This window comes from Penicillium antarcticum (assembly GCF_028974205.1).
Source record: "Penicillium antarcticum strain IBT 31339 chromosome Unknown utg000003l_segment0_segment0, whole genome shotgun sequence".
Taxonomy (NCBI): Eukaryota; Fungi; Ascomycota; class Eurotiomycetes; order Eurotiales; family Aspergillaceae; genus Penicillium; species Penicillium antarcticum.
In genome coordinates this window covers 38,374-57,799 of record NW_026695301.1, presented here as the reverse complement: position 1 = coordinate 57,799, position 19,426 = coordinate 38,374, and the positions used below count along the sequence as shown (strand labels likewise).

The 19,426-nt window shown below is 47.2% G+C and overlaps 6 protein-coding genes across 6 annotated transcripts; 3 read left to right on the top strand and 3 right to left on the bottom strand.

Annotated features, from left to right (window-relative positions):
* Nucleotides 1–473: 473 nt before the first annotated feature.
* On the top strand, nt 474–2,075 carry N7508_002723 (uncharacterized protein; the record flags this gene model as incomplete). The annotated part of the gene is made up of 3 exons (XM_058460789.1): nt 474–806; nt 872–1,873; nt 1,932–2,075. 3 exons carry the CDS (start codon nt 474–476, stop codon nt 2,073–2,075), a joined length of 1,479 nt encoding a protein of 492 aa, XP_058321366.1.
* Nucleotides 2,076–2,225: 150 nt separating this feature from the next.
* N7508_002722 (transcription factor domain-containing protein) lies at nt 2,226–4,323 on the bottom strand (the record flags this gene model as incomplete). The annotated part of the gene is made up of 5 exons (XM_058460788.1): nt 2,226–2,593; nt 2,645–2,883; nt 2,939–3,352; nt 3,419–4,248; nt 4,294–4,323. The coding sequence occupies 5 exons, from the start codon at nt 4,321–4,323 to the stop codon at nt 2,226–2,228; spliced, it is 1,881 nt and encodes a 626-aa protein (XP_058321365.1).
* Nucleotides 4,324–4,896: 573 nt separating this feature from the next.
* Nucleotides 4,897–7,098, bottom strand: N7508_002721 (uncharacterized protein; the record flags this gene model as incomplete). The annotated part of the gene is made up of 6 exons (XM_058460787.1): nt 4,897–5,301; nt 5,368–5,656; nt 5,704–6,121; nt 6,172–6,205; nt 6,230–6,644; nt 6,674–7,098. The coding sequence occupies 6 exons, from the start codon at nt 7,096–7,098 to the stop codon at nt 4,897–4,899; spliced, it is 1,986 nt and encodes a 661-aa protein (XP_058321364.1).
* A 1,435-nt stretch (nt 7,099–8,533) lies between these two features.
* Nucleotides 8,534–10,159, bottom strand: N7508_002720 (CRAL-TRIO domain-containing protein; the record flags this gene model as incomplete). Its single annotated transcript, XM_058460786.1, has 4 exons — nt 8,534–9,078; nt 9,133–9,232; nt 9,299–9,340; nt 9,398–10,159. 4 exons carry the CDS (start codon nt 10,157–10,159, stop codon nt 8,534–8,536), a joined length of 1,449 nt encoding a protein of 482 aa, XP_058321363.1.
* A 2,662-nt stretch (nt 10,160–12,821) lies between these two features.
* Nucleotides 12,822–14,440, top strand: N7508_002719 (putative MFS transporter; the record flags this gene model as incomplete). Its single annotated transcript, XM_058460785.1, has 3 exons — nt 12,822–13,026; nt 13,082–13,343; nt 13,396–14,440. The coding sequence occupies 3 exons, from the start codon at nt 12,822–12,824 to the stop codon at nt 14,438–14,440; spliced, it is 1,512 nt and encodes a 503-aa protein (XP_058321362.1).
* Nucleotides 14,441–14,838: 398 nt separating this feature from the next.
* Nucleotides 14,839–18,768, top strand: N7508_002718 (hybrid sensor histidine kinase/response regulator; the record flags this gene model as incomplete). Its single annotated transcript, XM_058460784.1, has 3 exons — nt 14,839–14,903; nt 14,957–18,462; nt 18,533–18,768. 3 exons carry the CDS (start codon nt 14,839–14,841, stop codon nt 18,766–18,768), a joined length of 3,807 nt encoding a protein of 1,268 aa, XP_058321361.1.
* Nucleotides 18,769–19,426: the final 658 nt, after the last annotated feature.

The window sequence follows — 19,426 nt, the reverse complement described above, 5'->3', positions numbered from 1 at the left end:
TGAGCTTTTCATTGGTACCCCATGGGGACAGGAATATCCGATATCTGGGGATGTTTGCGGGTCTCATCCCGAACGCCCTCCGGGTCAAGGTCCGAAGTGGTTACCTCGGGGCTTTTGTACTACATCGGCAATCTCAACGCGGAATTGGGTCGAGCCGGTACAGAAGAAGTGGCCCCTTCTCGGCAACTGCTCCAATGAAGAAGAGAAGGCCTTTTACGAAGCGCATAGAAGTGCGGAAGTCAATCCGTTGTTCAATTCCCACACCAAGCCAAACTTTCAATGCGGGCCTGGAGAGGCGTAGCTGAATTTAAAGATGGATACTTTCCCTCGCTATGATATGTATTGCCAACGACGCTTTTTCGTTTATCAACAATCGTCAACCGGCACGACAATCAGCACTTTATTTCACTTTCTGGGTGTGATATTCCATCCCTTGTCTGTTCAGCCGTGACAGCATAATTCCCAGCTTTAATATGACGCTCAACGTTGCAGAGCATGTTTCCTTTGAAAGGGCCAGAGAAAATCTCGATATGAAGAACCCTAGCTCTGGAAGCCCTGTTCACTTGGAACACGTCGTATCGATTTTCCCCGACCACCAAGCTCCAGACGACACAATCTGGGAGAATAACTCTCTTCAAAACCCCCGCAACTGGTCTAGTTCGAAGAAAAATGCACAAATTCTAATGGTGGCTTTTCATTCTATGATGGGAACCTTCATGGCCGCCGGTATCATACCGGCTTATGACACTTTTGCGGAAGACTACAACATAACTGTCCCCGATGCCAGCTATCTGACCTCATTTCAGGTATGTGCTGTCTCGGTTCATCAAGTTGTGGCGCTTTGCTCATCAGAAGCGATAAAATCATCTAGATCCTACTGCTCGGCCTATCACCTTTGATTTGGAACCCAATCACCGCAATCTACGGCCGATATCCAGTGACTTTATTTTCGGTTTTCGGAAGTATGATTTGCAATATTGGCGGCGCACGATGCACATCATATGGTGCACAGATGGCGACTCGGGTTATCACAGCGTTTCTGATCTCTCCTCCCATTGGAAATGGCAGCGGTGTCATAACAGAGCTTTGTGAACCTGAACATCGGGGCAAAAAGCTAGGGTGGTGGACCTTGATGACCACAATAGGTACACCAGCAGGTCCGTTTTTCATGGGATTCGTGATTAAAAATATCGGGGTTCAGTGGATCTTTTGGATCTTTGCCATTATCAACTTGTGCCAGTTCTTATTTTACCTTGCTTTCGGCGATGAGACAATATACAATCCGGAGAATGAGCGCCAGACGACTGGAGTTTGGGGCAAGATGATTCCCCGAAAAATCAGCTCACATTCCTTGAAGCTACAGGATATTATTGCACCATTTTCTCTTGCTCAATACCCGCGCATTTTAATTGCTGCATGTGCCCATGCCATCACCTTTTGCTATGCAAATATTGCTTTGGTCGTCGAAATGCCCATCGCATTCGGTGAAAAGTTCCACTTCGATGCCCAACAGATCGGGCTCCAGTTCATTGCCATAGTCATTGGTTGTGTATTAGGCGAACAAGTTAGTGGACCAATGTGTGATTGGTTTCTTGGCCGTGTTCGTAAGAGCAGAGGGAGCTCGTGCCCAGCCGATCGCCTTTGGCTCTCTTACATTGCTTTTGGTACTATATTCGCTGGTCTACTAACCTGGGGCTTTCAATTAGAGCATGCGACAACTTGGAATGTCACTCCTTGTGTCGGTGCCGCGATTGCGAGCTTTGGTAACCAAATGCAGACCACTATTCTCACAACCTTTGCCGTCGAGAGCAAGAAGGAACGTGCGAGCCAGGTTGGAGTTTTTGTCAATATCTGCCGACAAATATATGGATTTGTAAGATCTTCCTGATATAAATGTTGTTTATGCAAGTTACTAATCGTGTCTCAATCAGCTTGGGCCCTTTTACTTCCCGGATATGTTTACCACGTTGGGGCTGGGTGGAGCTTCGGGTGTAATGGTTGCAGTTATCGCTGGCTGTGCCTTGTTTCCAATCATGGCGGTTCAATTTGTCGCATCTCGCTCGGACAAGCATTAAGAAGTAGGGCAAGATGTGGCATTAATCTGTTTTGTTGCGCCAGCTTTCGTTCATCTGGCCCAGGCCATCTAAGTTTAAACAATGTGCATATTTCCTATCTACCTTGAGCATAGCTGAAATGACCCTGAGAGTTCAGAGAAACGTCATAAACTAGAAAAGATTACTTGGGACGCTATTCAACCAAGACATATCCTGAAAGTCGGGAAGTTCAAAGCTGTCTAAGAAGGCTGCATTCATGCCCTCTCCGAATGACATCTCATTGAATGCATTTGCCGAGTTGACAGAGACTTCTGGACGAGGAGTTTGGTTCGGAGGCGGCAATCCCTCAGATACAACTTGTTCATAGAGAATTTCAAGGGCAGCCACGCAGCGTCGAGCAGACGTGCTGTAGCTTTCATATTTGCGGAGAATTTCGAGTGCACAGTGCCAGGAGCGTGTGACGGAGTCTTCTGTTACTTCAGCAAGAATCGCAGAGCACAGGCGACCCGCGATTAAAACTGTGGCAGACGTATAAACATCTACAAAAGTCAGGATGAAATGAGAAAAAGTGAGAAATGACCCATACGAACAGAGTATGTTGTACCACCAGGCTGGAAGCGGGCCACCGGTGCCATCCGCAGGAACGTTATTGTAAATGAGCTCAATTGATTCCTGTGCAGCCTTGACGCATATTGTAGAGCACTGAAGTGCAACACGATGGGGGAATGAGTGGTCCATCGATATAAATGGATCTGCTGATGAACTATCTCGGATAGCGCAATATTTGGATAGAGTCGGCCGGAAAAGCAACATCCGAACGTGTAAAAACCTTCAATAACTAGTCAACACAGGACATTGGGTAGACAATGGAGATAATTTCTGACCTTGCGCGTAAGACAATACTTTGGCGGCAAAAAATAGGATTATCAGGTAGCAATGGGGAATTCCCGTGTAAATGGGGAGGAAGGCTTCGTGTCCATCGCGTCAGAGAGCGGTCGAGCTCGAAGATAGTCCTATCACCTTCGCTGGCAACATTGTCAAAGTAGAAATCATGAATGTCATCTGAACCTTCATCTGTCATAGGCTTGTAAAGGTTTAGAAGAATGTCGTTCATAATCTCGTATAGTTCCAACGACTTCCCAAAGAATGCCATAATGGACGGCAGGTTCGATGGTTGGGATACCTCCACATTTGATCCAGGGGGGATATATTCCTCATCCACGGCTGCTGGAAGAGGCACTGCACCACTAGAAGTCTTCGAGATCATCGCAGGACGTCCAAATGTCATAGATATGACTCTGCAGGAAGTCACAGTCAGGACCAATGCAAACCATGATGACGATGGAATATAAATCATTACCTACCTGTCCATCAAAATACAACCGTGCCATATTTTGCACGCCAATTGCCGTTCTCGAAAGGTCTCGAGGCGGTTGATAGTTTGAGGCAGATGAAGCCCCAAACTTTGTGCGTTTCGGATTGCGAGTCCAGTGACAATCCAGCATTGGTGTGCAGAATCAGTGCTTTGCAGGTATTGAGCCATAAGTAGCAAGCATTGAATCAGGCCCATGGAGCCAGTGTCCCATAAATTAAACTGAAATAGACCTTTGGCGCGAGAGAAGAAAACATCTGCGGAGGTTTCTCGCTCTGTCGGCGGCATGAAATCAGCCAACTGACTTGCCAGAGCGAAAATAACGTTTAGAGTGCACATTAGCATGCTTTCATCATACTCCAGACTATCACCCTTCCAAATCTTTTTGTACTCTTCCTTCATTTCGGCTGGAATCAGAAACGGGTATAATGGGAAAACATAGTCCCAGTACACCTGCATGAGGCTGTCTGCCATTTTCCGCGGCGGTAGCACATAGTTTGCAAATGAGGACTGTGGTCTTTCAGACCTTTTCGGAATGATACTGGACGGAATAACAGTATGGCTTTTCGATGACCCCTGGTGAGGAGACGATACTCTCTTGTCGACCGCAGTCCTAATTTGACGCATAAACCCTGCAGCGCTAGAGCTTCCGAAGAACCCTTGGCTAGCACGCTCTTCCTCGACAGCACCCATCATTGCATTGACACCGTCGCCATTGCCAATAGGTGTGGATATGTTCCGCTCGCTGGGAATGCTGCGTGCATGACTTTTGGATGTATTGGGCTGTCCGGCGCCAGAAGCCGGTGTTGGTGGATTAGTGCACTAATATAAATTGATTAGCTGTAAACTTGGCGTTGTTGGATGTACGAACTGGTGTGTGGCCTGATCCCTGGGCATTTTCGGAACCCTGGGGGCTTTCGAGTTGTCTGATGCGCGATTCCAGATTGGAGATATAACTACGGACACCAAACAAATATTAGCTTGAATTTAGTGATACACCAAGATTGCGTTAAAGCTTGCGTTTGTCTTGCTCGTTTTTTCACCAATTCGCCTGTATAAATGCAATGAACTCCGCGTTCGGTTCTTTTACTGCATGGCCCACACACTACGTGGAATCAGTGCGGGTCGCATCCCGGGTCTCACCAACAACATACCGGGTTGCACCCCATCACAACGGACTTTCCTGGCCCGACAATCATCACATGCGACGGAGATTTTCCGGCGCTTCATTCCGTCATGAGATATAGAAGACCGGCGGTTCATGGTGGCAATATGGTCTGCAGGACGTACTTTCACAGCATGGACTAGAAAAGGCTCGGGATAAGATCCGGGAACCAGTACGGGTGATATTTGCGACCAAAAGCGCAGCACCGAACACGTGACTCGAGATATTGAGGAGGAAGAGTCGAGCTTAGTAATCTAAGCGTCTGCATTACATTGGCGAGACTCGAGTTTGCTATGGTCAATCGATCATGTGAAGTTGACCCATGCCAGCCATGATTCAGACATTTGTGCCATATTCCCATCAAACCAACTGAGAAATAAGTCATCATCGGCATTCATATCATGAACCAAGTTGTCGTCCTGAGCTGGTTTATTGCCTTGGGAAGTATCCGTTGCTATGTTGCAAGGACCACTGTTCACAGAGAGCACTTGGTTCAAGACATGTCGGATTGCCCTCTGTCCCTGTTGTGCAACACGATAGTTCCCGTCCTGAGGGGAAACCATGCCGTCTAAGTATGAGGCAAAAAGGGTAAGATTCTGAATAATCTCCGAGCGAGGGAAAATAAGCGAAGTTGATCGTAGCGCGGATCGAGTTTGACGCAGCAGCTCCACAGAAAGTACACCGGCCGAAGGCAGGCCCGACAAACACATCTAGAATACAATCTGGAATGTTATTCATTGTGGGATTAGTCAAAGAGCAGATAGGGATCATCCTACGTTTCCCATGCGACCATTAATGGATTGTCCGGAGCGAATCTTTCTCGATACCATAATGATCACTGCACTCAATATTTCTCGCGAGATATCGATAATGGCCTCGGGTTCGGTCTCCGTGCGTTGTGCTAGGGTCCTATATAGTAGGAAATCATTATAAAGGAACTCCATATATATATCGAAAAGAAGCTCTTCCTCTACTCCGAACGCGGCGGATCCATCGCTGTCAGAGTTCCAATGAAGGAAGTCAGGCAACGATTGTCGTTCTTGGCGGCATTCTTGTGATAGGTTCCTGTTCAAGTTAGAAAAATCCTGCGTTTGACAAAATGAACTCCATACTTGACTCGAAGACTTAGATCAATCGTGCGACAGCTCAATGAAAGCTCGAGGACTTTCTCGCGAAGAACACCCGTAATAAAAGCAACTCGAGGCCAAGCGCCTTTCATCACACTTGCTTCTTGGCTCCATCCGGTACGTTGATCCAACCTACTGATTGCAGCGTCTCGAAAGGAAGGATCGGCGAATATTTCCTCGACGCTCAAATCCAGCGGCATTTGTATGTCACAATAGCGCCAGCTGATGAGGGGTGGTCGACCAAGGAAGGTGGCAAGAACCTTATCGACTGTATATGCTGCGACCATCGTTCTTTTACGCATTTCAGCCAGGAAGAACGGGGCATCTGCGCTTGAGTCTTGGTGGAGGCCTAGGGCAAATACTGTGGTCGAAAGCTCTCCGAGCTTTCTCCAAGGCCGGAAATCTGCAAGTCCGTTAAGTAACTTTCTCACAGGAATGATCGAGTCTACATACCGCTTTCACCATAGACTATTGCAAGGAGCGAAGTCTAATGCAACAAAAGCCAACTTACAATATCGTTGAGTATGCCGCTGCTATCGCAGAATTCCAGACATGTGTCACCCACCGCGGTGGCTGTGATAGCGAGCCTTCTCGCATCCATCGCACCATGGCGTGTAAATAGAGGATCGTCATGAGGGATCCAATCCGTGGCGATTCCCGTCAGAACGAACAGGAGGCCAATGACTTCCCATCTGCCAAATGATGCAGACTTGAAATCTTCCCAGCTCATACCGGGCTGTATTTCCAAAGGCTGGGTGTGGGTTTCAAAGAGTTTCCCAGACATCAGGAGAGTTTGTTGAAAGAGATCCATGCCGTCGTAGTCCAGGTCATTCCACATTTCTTCAACTAAAGTAAAGATCATATTCGCGATTGGCCAACCGATAGTCCATCCTTTCCATATCTTGAAACGTGCAGTCACCAGATCCCTGTAGAATGGAAGATTTTCTAGGAGCACAGTACCTGAGCACCGAGATTGAGTCGTCTCGTATCGACGGGCGTCCCCGTATCATGGCCTGGCATTGACAAGTTTTCAATATGCAGGCCGCTTTGGGTGTCTGTGAACACATCAGAATAACTAGTTTGACCTAGAAACCCCGGGGCGGAGACAGATGACTTTTTTTGAGTCCAGCCATCTTTTTCATTTGCCGATGAGCTTGATAGGTTTGATACATCCTTTTCATGGGCTACACGGCGCTTTTTCGTTTTTGGGTGTATGGCGGGGGGCTTGTTCGTCAACGGCGCTGGATGGTAGACACAACGATGGTGAAGACCACGGCGCGAGCAACGTCCACAGACGGGACTTGTGTGGTCACATCGCAGTTTCGATGTGCGACACGGCTCGCACGATGATAGCTGACCATTACGACGAGGGGTTGCCATTGCACGAATGTGACATTTGCTCACTCATGATAAGCAGAAGTAAGAGGTGTTGGCCGTTCGGAGCTCGGAGCTCGGAGCTCACATGCACACATATGGAATCCGCGGAATATGCTTACTAACCTGCTCTGCCCGGGCCGCGATTTAGGCGATTTATACAGAGCTATTTATTGGATACGAGTTCTACTAGATGGCTTAGTACGGATTGAAGCAGAAGATGAGTTTCAATTTGAGAAATTTACCTATCCATAATTCTCAATATCATCACGGCACGGCAACGGGCAGTCCTAAGAAGTTATTGGGTATAACTTTTCGGTGACCAATGTTAGTTACTCAGTACGGATTAATTCGTTTCCCAACATGGGCGAACGTTGCAGCATGTGAATGGCATAGACTTGGTATTGTACTCTGATAGTCCGAGCTCCGAACACCGAGCTCTTTGGCGGAAGACACTTGGCAACGAAGTACATACGAGTATAAATAAATATCCAATACTCCCAGAGTGAGAAGACATCACTCATCCTTTTGTGTTCTTCTGGAGAAGAAAAAAAAACACACCTACACATACATACACCGTGCCTAAAGTGTATCTCTTTTCAGATTTCTGATAATGAACTCACTCACATTGTTGAACAAGCTACGAAGACGAGTTGAGAGAATGAAGGTATTGTAATTACCTCATATTGTTTTCAGCAGTTTTCCCTGTGCTGAATAAAAAGCAAAAACAGGATAGCCGAAAATTTCACAAAGGAGATATAAATTCAACAGTTCCGCTATGCAAGCGCAGCATGGACGATGAGCTAGGCAAGAAACCCAATGTGGGGATTGAACAGCTCGATTTGAAACAAAGCAGATACAGTGAGAATATTCATTTCCATAAATGAAAGTTTGCTCACGAAAAATTAGCAATGATTTCCACGACGTCCCGAGTATAGGATCGCTAGACCCGAGGTTTCGTACAGAATCAGTTGGTGATATTGCACGATTATCTCATTAAAATTGATGATTGATTTGGAACTAGTGGAGCAATAGAAACGTTCATCAATGACATATTACTGAGCTAGTTGATAGTTTTTCAGATATACCTCGCAGAATTTACTCAGACTAATCTCAGCTTCAATTATCCGCATGACTTCCAGCCTAGTATATTTAATGCGACAGCACAAATATTAGAATTGCTCTTAAACATATAGATAGAAAACAATCCAAAATGAAAATATGGATTCCCCTTGGTGGTTGATTGAAGTTGTGTTGGAAGAGTGATTACTTCACTTCTGTGGTAAAGGCTTTGATATGTCAATTCACAAAGGCCGAAGAACAGGGCTTTTGGTCTTTTGAGCGACCGTGAAGGGGTTTCTATTACGAATAGGCAGACGAGCAAAATGAGCAGAAAACAATCTAATCCGTAAATGACATAACCTCGGAAATTCATCAATATCTAAGAAACAGCAGTGTGTGCAGCGCTCCGATTCACCCTTTCTAAGTGTTCCACCTCCGATATCTTCGTTGTCTCTGGCACCTGGGTTTTGACAGGAACATCTTTCGGATAGAAATCAATCTTTCCACCCTCCTGGATAACTCCCATCCGGTCAAGGGAAAGGCGAGCTCGAACGTAAGGGTCAAGTTTCCAGTGGTTGACTCGCAATCTCTCTACCAAATAAGCCCTCTCACTTTCACTGGCTTGAATTTTACTGGCATCCTTTGCCTTGGAGGCATCGATCCATGAAGAGGTTGCAGATAAGAATTCTTCACCAATGGCTTCACGCTCGGCTTTCAGGGCATCGCGAGTGGTAGTATCATTCATCCGATCATTTTCGTGGGCATTGGGCTCCACATATTCGTATGACCATTTCTCGTCGCCACCCATCTCTTCCACAATCTGGTCACGAGGAATAAATTTCTCGAGATCGGCGACACTATTTGTGAATTGAACTTTGGCGGCAATCTCGGGGTCCATCCATCCTCGGATAAGTTTCCAAATGCCTAGAAAAACAAGAGGGTTAGTGAGTTATCTTGCAATGAAAGAGATAGACTGACCTGAGAACACCCATGGGGCTTTGTGAATGAGCAAGATGCCCAAGGATTCGGGGTAGTTCGCCTCGAAACACTTCAGGATGAATTTGACGGGTGGGTATTCCTATCACAAAACTTGTTAGATCTTCAAAGCTAAAGTTGATTATTTGCCTGGGTCCTGGTAATATACCATGTTCGATAATCCGAAGTTGGTCATGTCGAATAACACAGCCTGATGCAGGGTCAGTATAGTCATTGTCCGCGAGATCATCGTATACTGAAAACTTACAGCAGTTTCGACTGGGGGAGACAAGGTCAGTCGTACTGACTCAATAACATGCACAATATAGCGTTCCAATGACTCTTCAGTTTGAGCTCCTGGCTTGTGCAGGCGAACTCTCACCACCACAATCGGGCGGCCGACCTTGTCAACACCATGCACGTAGCTCTTTCCCATGCGCATTTGTGACAGGAAATCCTTTCCAGCTTTCTGATCACTCGTGCTCGATGTATTCTGGGTCTGTCGGAGGGCATGGAGTTCTCCTTTGGCCATGACGTCCTCATCCACATGCATTTCCTTCACCCTCCATACAATTGCGTCCATCATCATGGCAAATGCCTTTGGCACATCCCATTTTCGGGCTCGCAAGAATCGCAAGAGCATCGCATCTGGATGATCATGCTTAAGGGTATCGAGCACTCCTAGGCGGAGCTCCGTGGGTGTGATGTTGGAGAGTGCCTTCTCAATTGCTTTACACTCGGGTACGCCTGCTCCAATCTCACTGAGATATTTCAAGATCTTTTGCTGGTAAGGCGTAGCAGGTGCGGCGGTCGTCTTGTCGGAAACATTGCTTTGCGTGCGGCCAAGAAGTGATTGGCGTCTTTGGGGCTGGGCAGGGCTGGCGTGCTCCTCCACACAACCGTTCGATGCTTCCTCGCCTATGGACGGCTCGCCGGCCTTGAGCAGAATTGCCCAGAGCTTCTGAAGCTTGGCCTCCTGGTCCTGATTGATGTTCCCAAGGAACCCAGGACGCGGTCCATCGGCAGCCATTGTGGAAATGCAGTGAGGTTGTAAGATGGAAGGACAAGATGATCAGGGATTGAGAATGAGTTGACTGGTAAAACTTGGAAGGGTCTCTGACCTATCTATACGAAAGTGCTCAAGATCCTCAGGGGGGTGGTGGTGCGGGGTCGATGATATAAATTCGCGCCTCCCCAGATGATCGTCAAAAATCCACATGAAACCCCTCATTAGGGCTAAAGCAGCCTCGGTCCCCCGGATTGTTGGGGAACAGGGTCCATGCATTTATCTTGACTATGGAACTGACGATCACTTCAAGCCAAACATACGTGAGATAGTCCCGTTCTTTTGAGGTTCACTTAAGTGTGAAACCTCGGGGCCTCGGCCGTAACTCATTTGAAGTATCATACATGTGGTAAGCTCAGAATTAGGGACTCGTGGACTCTCAATTGTCTTAACAAGTACACATCAGTCGATCCTTCAAGCTCTGGGGTCGAAACCTGCAATTTTCAAGCGCTATATGCTTGCCCTTGTGCTTAACGGCAGGGCCTTAAAATGCTAAGTGGTGAGAGAGTAGTGTTGACATTGGGAATATTGATGTCGATCCTTTCTTTGAAACTCGGAATCAGCTCAGATGTTTCATCATTTAGACGGCGATTATCTTGAGGATCATCGCAAACGTGCAGGGTTGGGACAGTGGGACCTTATTTACCAGCGTCTAATTTGGTGAAATTCCGGAGGGCCCAGCGGCTTGTGTGATTGCGCGGGGTCCTCCTTTCGCCGAGGAAAGGCCGCATGACGTGCAATTTTCGAAGCAACTTGAGCGATAAGACATGCACGGAGAACTATCGTGTTTAAGTCCACAGAGCTCACAGTTGTGTTCAAGTTCACCTTGGCACACCCACCAGCACCTCTTACCTACTTTCTCTTTCTCCTTTCAAATGTGGAAATCTTTTGTGGAGCGTTGACACGGGATCTCAAGGCATTGATTGAAACGACATGCTTCAAAGTAAGCCTAAGAGCGTTTATCCTCTGAAGTGCGACCGTAAATCTCTTGATCTAGTACTTGAATTTGTGATGTCTCATATATGCAGAATACTGTGACCTGATCCTGGGCTTCTCCTTTTTTTGGATAAAGAAGAAAATCTTCACATTTTTACAACATCATAATGCTAGGTTCTTCTACCGACTGGAGGAATTCAAACCAATATCATTTTCGACTCGCTGTCCGTGGCTGGGCGTAGTAGTGTACAAAGTAGACTTTTCAAGCTATGGAAAAATTGACGGATCAGTGATTGTACAATAGATTCAAATTGTGAGTCTACAAAGGACTCCAAAGAATGCCCACAAGATAGCGAGACCGGCAGTTTGTATGTATGTCGCGCATTTCCCACCCGCCTTGCAGAATGCTTGGCTTCAAACGGGAGTGGGCCGAAACCGATATTTATGATGGGTTTTTTTTCCAGCACTAACGTACTCATGTTCCGAAGTGGGAGTCACGACCAATTTGCCATTACTTGGACTTTTACCCGTTCATCCTCATGCTGGAGGTCTCGTTATGCTTGTGACTTGGTCATTTATACCGCGAAGCTGCTTTCACGGACAAAAGGCGACATTTCCACTTCCAACAGCTGGGCTAATCATTCACAATATATGACTTGATTGAGTGCGCTATATATTCTAAGGTGTCGGAAAATGCTTTTAGAATTTGCGAGTGTAAGGTTATAGTAGCCAGATGCGTCTCCCCGGACCGTTCTGTTCCATAGATCGTTCAGTCAATGTGGTGTAACATATCGAACACACAAATATCCGATCTATTTGGGGGCTTCATTTCTCAGATATTTTACGCATCTGGTACGCTGATAGCGGCAATGTATCTATTATCCTAAAGACAGCGAGGCAGATGGTCGGTGCAGTATGAAGTACAATGCCAACTTCTAGCAATACAAGGCGTGAAAAGCGTGGGAGAAGGCAAGGCATACTCTGGAAATAACGTTGACAGATGACATCGAAGTACTCTACTTCCTAGGACCAGTCCTACGAGTTGGACTAGGGACTCCAAGATAATCGGCTAATGACAGAAATGGTTGACAAATTGCGGGGCTTCTAGCTACGTTTGGATTGATCCGATCTTGATAATTCAAGGATACAAGGTCCAATTAAAGTATTCAGTCTGTGATTAAAGCAATACCGGCCGAAAGGGTGGAATTTTATGGTACACATAGTACTATCAACAACTTTAGCATGTCAACCTGTGATTTCTAAACGAACTGGGAGTGTTTGGTCCAAGAAGAAAATTTCGGAAAGCAACCAAGTTTACGGAATGTCTCAGAGTAAACGTGAGGATGCTTTAAATGTTATCGGCGAGGGCGCAGCCTGTCTCAGAGCGGTCTTATTTTCTATCATATATGGTTTGTGTGTCATTCAATCGGCCAATGCTCAGATTGGCGATGCCCCTGGGTCAGATAGGGGATTTGGGATTGGGGTTAGCCGTGACTCCACCGAAATTTCCCCGAACATCGCATTGTAGACAGCTAATTGGCGAAGGCTTATCAGCCAAGACTGCCAAGTACATAAATACTTAAACCTTATTAGCGTTATCTTTCCAGGTTCGTTTACCCGGCAATCTATATAGAGTCGACTCCATCTTGAGAGAATATAGGAATGGGTAATCATGACTGCATTCAAAGCCATGCCGAGCGCAGAGATTGACTCAGGGCGTCTTTCGCCCTCCAAGGAGGCGCCAACTATCGCGAGTGCTAACATTGACCTCCGGGCAGAGCGTGCGTTGGTCTGGAAATTCGATCTTCGCCTACTCCCTGTCCTTGCAATCATGTACCTGTTCAACAGTTTGGACAAGTCCAATCTAGGCAACGCAAAGACCGCTGGACTTGAAGGTTTGTGCTTTTCGAAGACTAGGCAAGATCTCGATGTGCTAACATAACCCCACAGACACACTCTCATTGAAAGGGAACCAGTACAATCTGATTCTGAGCATATTCTTCGTACCATATGTATTGACTGCTCCCTTTCTGGGTCTTCTTGGTAAAAAGTATGGGCCTAACATCGTGCTACCCTGCATGATGCTTGCCTTCGGCACCTTCACCATTCTGGTAGTCGCGGTTTTCAACTTCAGTGGCCTTTTCGCCATCCGATGGTTCCTCGGAATGGCAGAAAGTGCCTTCTTCCCATTGGTGATCTACTACCAAACAACGTATGTTCCCATTCCGTCGTCATTTTGGAGCTGTATTCTAAGTCATAAACAGCTTTTACCGCCGAGGCGAGCTAGCCCGCCGACTTGCTATTTTCTACGCTGCTCAAACGATTGCCTCGGCATTCTCTGGCTTGCTAGCTTTCGGGGTGTTCCAAATTGAATCTGGTCCCTTGGCCCCTTGGCGATATTTGTTCCTGATTGAAGGTGGAGGAACCATTATCTTTGGACTCTTTGCGTTATGGTATTTGCCTCGTTCAGCTTCGGAGGCTGCGTTCCTGACCCCAGAAGAGAAAGAACTAGCATACCTTCGACTGCAGATTGATAGTTCTTCAGTGGTGAACGAAAAGCTGGACATTCGTGACGCGTTCCGCGTCTTCAAACACGGAACTAGCTGGGCAATCTTAGCCATTCAAGTTTGCCTGGGTGTTCCACTGCAATCAGTGCAGCTATTCCTGCCAGTAATCATCAAGCGGCTTGGTTATAGCACCGTGAAGACCAACTTGTTCACTGTAGCGCCCAACATTTCCGGCGCTGCAGTATTGCTTATCTTGGCTTTTGGCAGTGACTGGACCCGATGGAGGTTTCCATTCATTGCGCTGGGATTTTTGTTTACGTTTGTTGGATTCATGATCTACGCAACTATCGACGTCCAGCATGATCTGAGCGTTGCATATTTCGCCTCCTTCTTGATGACTTGGTTAGTCCTTATACGCTTGACCGAGGAAGTCAGCTTACACTTTCCTAGGGGAACATCTGCGCCTTCTGTGCTTCTTGATACTTGGTACAATAACAACATCGCAAATGAAGGGCGACGTGTCGTTTTGACAAGCATCGCTGTTCCTGTGGCCAACTTGATGGGAGTCGTCAGCTCCAACATTTTCCGCAACCAAGATGCACCAAATTATCTGCCCGCCTTGATCACTACAGCATCTTTTGGTGGTGCTGGCATTGTTTTAACACTTTGCCTAGGTGGTTGGATGATAGCAGATAACAAAAGGAGAGACCGAGCGCAGGGGGTTCATCTGAAGGCGAAGAATATTCCAACCGAATACCTTCAAGATGGCCCAGCCTGTGAAACATTCCGATGGTTCTATTAATGGCTGCTGCAAATTATGACCGAGCGAAGAATGAACTAGGCTATTAGGAGTTAAGCAATTTCACTTCAGAGAGATATATACAATCGATGTTCTTGACTATTTCAACTAGACCTACTGACATGACTAATTAGCGACCTAATACTTCAAACACCCACATAAACCAAACCATTTACCTATAGCGTACTTCGAATTTAAGTCGAAGTATGCATGTAGTTCCTATGAATCTAGTAAAGTGGACCTGTGGCTGATGATGTCATTAGCCCAGAATTCTCGGATTGCCACTCGCGCATCTGATTGGGTGACGTCTATACCGTTTCTGCAAACCGGATTTCAACTTCAACTTCTACACTCTACTTCTGGGTGGATGCGACTTTCTTTCCTCACCATCGGTTCTAATCATGACTGCGCTTGGGGGTTCTCATCAGTCGTACTACAGATTGGCTCAGGAACGAGAATTCTACAAGTAAGGCTTCGTTTGAGCCCCACATAATGGATGCTGATGATTTGGTGGGGCAGGTATTTCCCTCGTGAACAGTCCGCGTCGCATTACGCCCCCTTCGACAATGCTAGCCAAAATACCTTCAAACCGCAGCCTTCCCGCGACACTGCCCTGAACTCGTTTGCCCAACTAGGCGCTATCCGGTTGGGGGCTCGACGTGCTTTTATCTCACTCTTTGATCGGACCCACCAACATGTGGTCGCAGAAGCCACCCCGTCATTGAGTCTGGTTGGCAGCCATGCTCGCGATCAGCGCGACCAGCTTCGACTTGGGTGCTGTGTGCTGCCCAAAGAGAAGGGTCTCTGCCATTGGGTGGAGGGTCTACCCTCCGAGCACGCTAAGGAGTTTGAAGATGTTGTCGGCGATCGCACATTAGTCGTGCTGGATCTGAGCAAGAACGAGCGATTCGAGCATCGTCAAGTACTGAGCGCATTTTCCGACGTCAAGTTCTACGCAGCAGTTCCCATAATTAGCCCTCGAGGGTATACAATTGGAGCTTATAGTGTGATGGACACTGAACCGAGGACGTCAAATCCCGACCAATATGATTTGCAGTTTATGAGGGATATGGCCGGAACAATCATGGAGCATCTGGCCGTGGAGCAATCTGCACTCAAGAATTACCAGGCGGAGCGAATGATCGTCGGTCTAGGCAGTTTTGTGGAGGGCAGGTCCACTCTTCGTGATTCGTGGAGAGAAGCCAACGCACAGTATGCTGCATCGGAGCAGTCCGGAGAGCCTATTGAAGGGCAGTTGAATATTCAACAACAACATCTGCAAGAACATGCGACGAAGAAAGACCAAACGGACCTTGCTTTCCGCGACACACCAGTGAAAGCCAAAGATGAATCCAATCCTGAAATAAACGGCAATGAAACGCGGTCAGACCCCAACCCAAAATCTAAGGTCGAGGTCGAAGACAATACTGTTAGAAGCGTGCTTGCAGGAGACAACCTCCAGGATGATAGCCTTTCCTCCGGCATAAAACAGGTGTGCTCGCGAGCGGCTAACTTGATTCGGGAATCGATTGGAGCAGAGGGCGTGATGTTCCTTGATGCCAATAGCGAGCGTTTTGGAAGCCTAATCAAGCAAAACCATCGCAAAGTATCGGGGCCTACCTCGAAAGATCTTAGCTCAAGTGGCGACGAGAGCACCGACTCAGCATCTTCGTCAAAACGCCCTATGCCTGATTTCGACAGAGAATCCGAAACGGAAAATCCACTTGTCTCTGAATGCTTGGGCTTCTCAAGCTCCAGAACATCCAGCATTAATGATGGGCCCAGGGCTGGTCAAGCCATTGTGGTCCCAGAGCCCCTTTTCACCTCCCTCATTCGTCGATATCCCCGCGGGAAGATTTTCACTTATGACGCGAATGGATTCATTTCAGAAGACAGTGACACAAGGAGCGCCGGGTCACAATCCAACATCTTTGCTGGCGCCCCTCGAGGGGATAAGGCACGGCCCAGGAGCAAGAAGCGACGCAAGCCACACTTCAAACAGGATGCCGATAATTTGATCAAAATATTTGCCCATGCCAGGAATATCCTTCTTCTACCAATTTGGGACTCCGACAAAGGCAGATGCTTTGCCGGGACGCTTGTCTGGACTAATGATCCAGGTCACATTTTCACGACGGAGAATGAACTAGTGTACATATCGGCCTTCACAAATAGTATTATGGCCGAGATACGTCGCCTGGATGTTGAGATAGCGGAGAAAGCCAAAACCAACCTTGTCAGCAGCATCACCCATGAGCTTCGAAACCCGCTGCACGCCATTTTAGGAACAGCGGATATCCTTAGCGACACAGCCATGAATGCTTTACAACACGGCATGGTTCATACCATCGAGTCATGTGGGCGGACACTTTTGGATACTATAAACAATCTTCTCGATCTCACGTTCATTGACAAGTACCAGAAGAAAGCTCCGCGCCCAAAGAGGAAGTCAAGAAAGAAGCAGCAAGCAATGCCTGCAGGTGCGAAGGATATGAGCAGCGGTTCTACCCAGGACAGTGGCCGAAGTGTTTCGTACACGCATGTCGAATTGGATACAGTGCTTGAGGAGGTTGCAGATTGTGTCTTTGCGGGATATAGCTTCTACACTCATCCACAGGCACCCCCTCCAGCCTTGACTGGGGATTCCTCGAGATGGGCTGGTCCAACGAAAAAATCCGACGCAGTCGGCCCTCGAGCCAGTCAAGTGACCATCATTTTCGATATCCAGCCAGACACTGAATGGGACTTTTACACCCATGCTGGAGCCTGGCGTCGTATCTTGATGAACGTTTTTGGAAATGCTCTCAAGTATACCCCGTCGGGGTACATTTACCTTGGATTGAAATCTATGCAACGTGAAACTGGGTCTGCAGACGATAATCCCGAATTTGAAGTCACTCTCACTGTAAAGGATACTGGCAAGGGCATTGGGGCGCAATATCTCCAAAATGACGTATTCACTCCGTTCAGCCAGGAAGACCCTCTTGCGTCTGGAAGCGGTCTGGGACTGAGCATTGTTCGACAAGCGGTCGGCTTCCTCAGTGGGTCCATTGAGATTGAATCGACTCAGGGGGTCGGAACAAATCTCTCGATTCGAACTCCACTCACTCGTTCCTCTGGTACACCGGACGCCTCCTCGTCAGACTCAAAGTTTAGCTCTTTGCAGAGATATACGCAAGACAAGACAATTGGCCTGTTAGGTTTTGGATCATCCCTCCACTCCCAACGAGACACAGCCCTCTATTCATCCTTGGAGCGACTATGCTGTGATTGGTTTGGTTTGAAGGTATCCAACGTGTCGCCCATCAAAGACGAACATTTCCTATTCGACTTCTACTTGGCAGTACAGACTGAGCTGGACAGTGAAGATACTGAGGGGAGAAACCTCTTTGCCCTATCGTCACAGCTTGCTTACAAAGATGGATGCCGCTCACCCGTTGTCGTTATCTGTCAGTCTCCCGAGGAAGCCCACAGACTATTCGTTGCAGCTAAGAACCGTGATCAAACGGCCTTCTTCGAATTTATCAGCCAGCCGTGTGGACCACGGAAGCTAGCTCGTGCGTTGAATATCTGCATCAAGAGGCAGATGGACCAAGAAGCTGGTCGCCCCAGTGCTGATGAGCCGACTCACTGGGTGGAGATGCCGGAATCTTCTCACCTGCCCATGGACCTCGGAGCCGTTGATCCTCCCAAAGAACGAATGAAAATCAGCAAGCGACCAACAGCGGAGACAATGGCTGATTCAAATCGTGAAGGGGCTAAATCTCCACCAACCGAGCAATACCAACAAGCAAACCCACAGGGTGGCGCCCAAGTAATGTCTTCCAGCAAGACGGCAGAACAAGAAACGCAGGCAGATACAACCGGATCGAAAGTTCTCTTAGTTGATGACAACGACCTGAATCTGCAGTTACTCTGTGCCTACACTAAAAAGTGTGGTCGGAATTATGTGACTGCAAAAGATGGCGCAGAGGCGGTGGAGATCTACAAAGCCGACCCCGGCAAGTACCAAGTTGTGATTCTCGGTACGTCCTTTGATTTTACTACATCATTTGCTATATAGCTCCATATGTCGAAATTTACTAACAACCCTAGATATATCAATGCCCGTCATGGATGGATTTGAAGCCTCCCGACAGATGCGCCGTTCAGAGAAGGAGCACCGGGCTGGCTTGAGCGAAGCGGCTCAAAAGTCCCTGCCACACACAGTCATTGCCGCATTGACTGGACTTGATAGCCCTAATGCTCAGAAAGAAGCTTTCGGATCAGGAATCGACACATTCCTGATTAAGCCCGTCAAGAAAGGAGATGTACAGGCTATCTTAGAGTAGATGAACACGTGATGAGATCTTGTATACGATTGAAATACCTCAAATTTTGAACATTCTAAATAGACGACAGCGAAGCTGAATACTCTAAACAAAGTTTAGCTGATCAAATCAATTTCTGATATCAATTATGCCTCCTCCACTGTGATTTTCACGGCGAATGTTTCCCGTAATTCCATGGAGTAAGATATCTAACAATGGGATTAGGATAATGGAGCGACAACACATAGTAAGACATAACTTGAAGGCGAAAGACATCATGATCCATCCCATAGGTCATGGCCGCAGAACTTCTAGAGCATGCGTCCGTTTCCGTTTTTTTCTTTCTCAGCGCCTTTTTACGTCAAAAAACGTGTTATCATTAAAAAATGACATAAGGGTCACTATTTATGCTTTTCCAACTCGCTTTGGGAACACCTTCAACCCTGAGAGGTAGCGTACCTAAGGTAGCCTGAGCGTTGATCGCCACTATTAAGCGGTGCTGAAACGTGGAGTAGTATATGACGAAGAGCCGTAGGAAATGATCATGTGGTTTGTACGAATTTTAACCCCCATCAAAGTAAACGTGAAAGTAGAGAGAAACCTGAGAGAAGTTGAGGCCATAAGAAATCCTTGTTACCAATACCTCTGTTGATGAATTCCCAGAAAAATTCATAGCTAT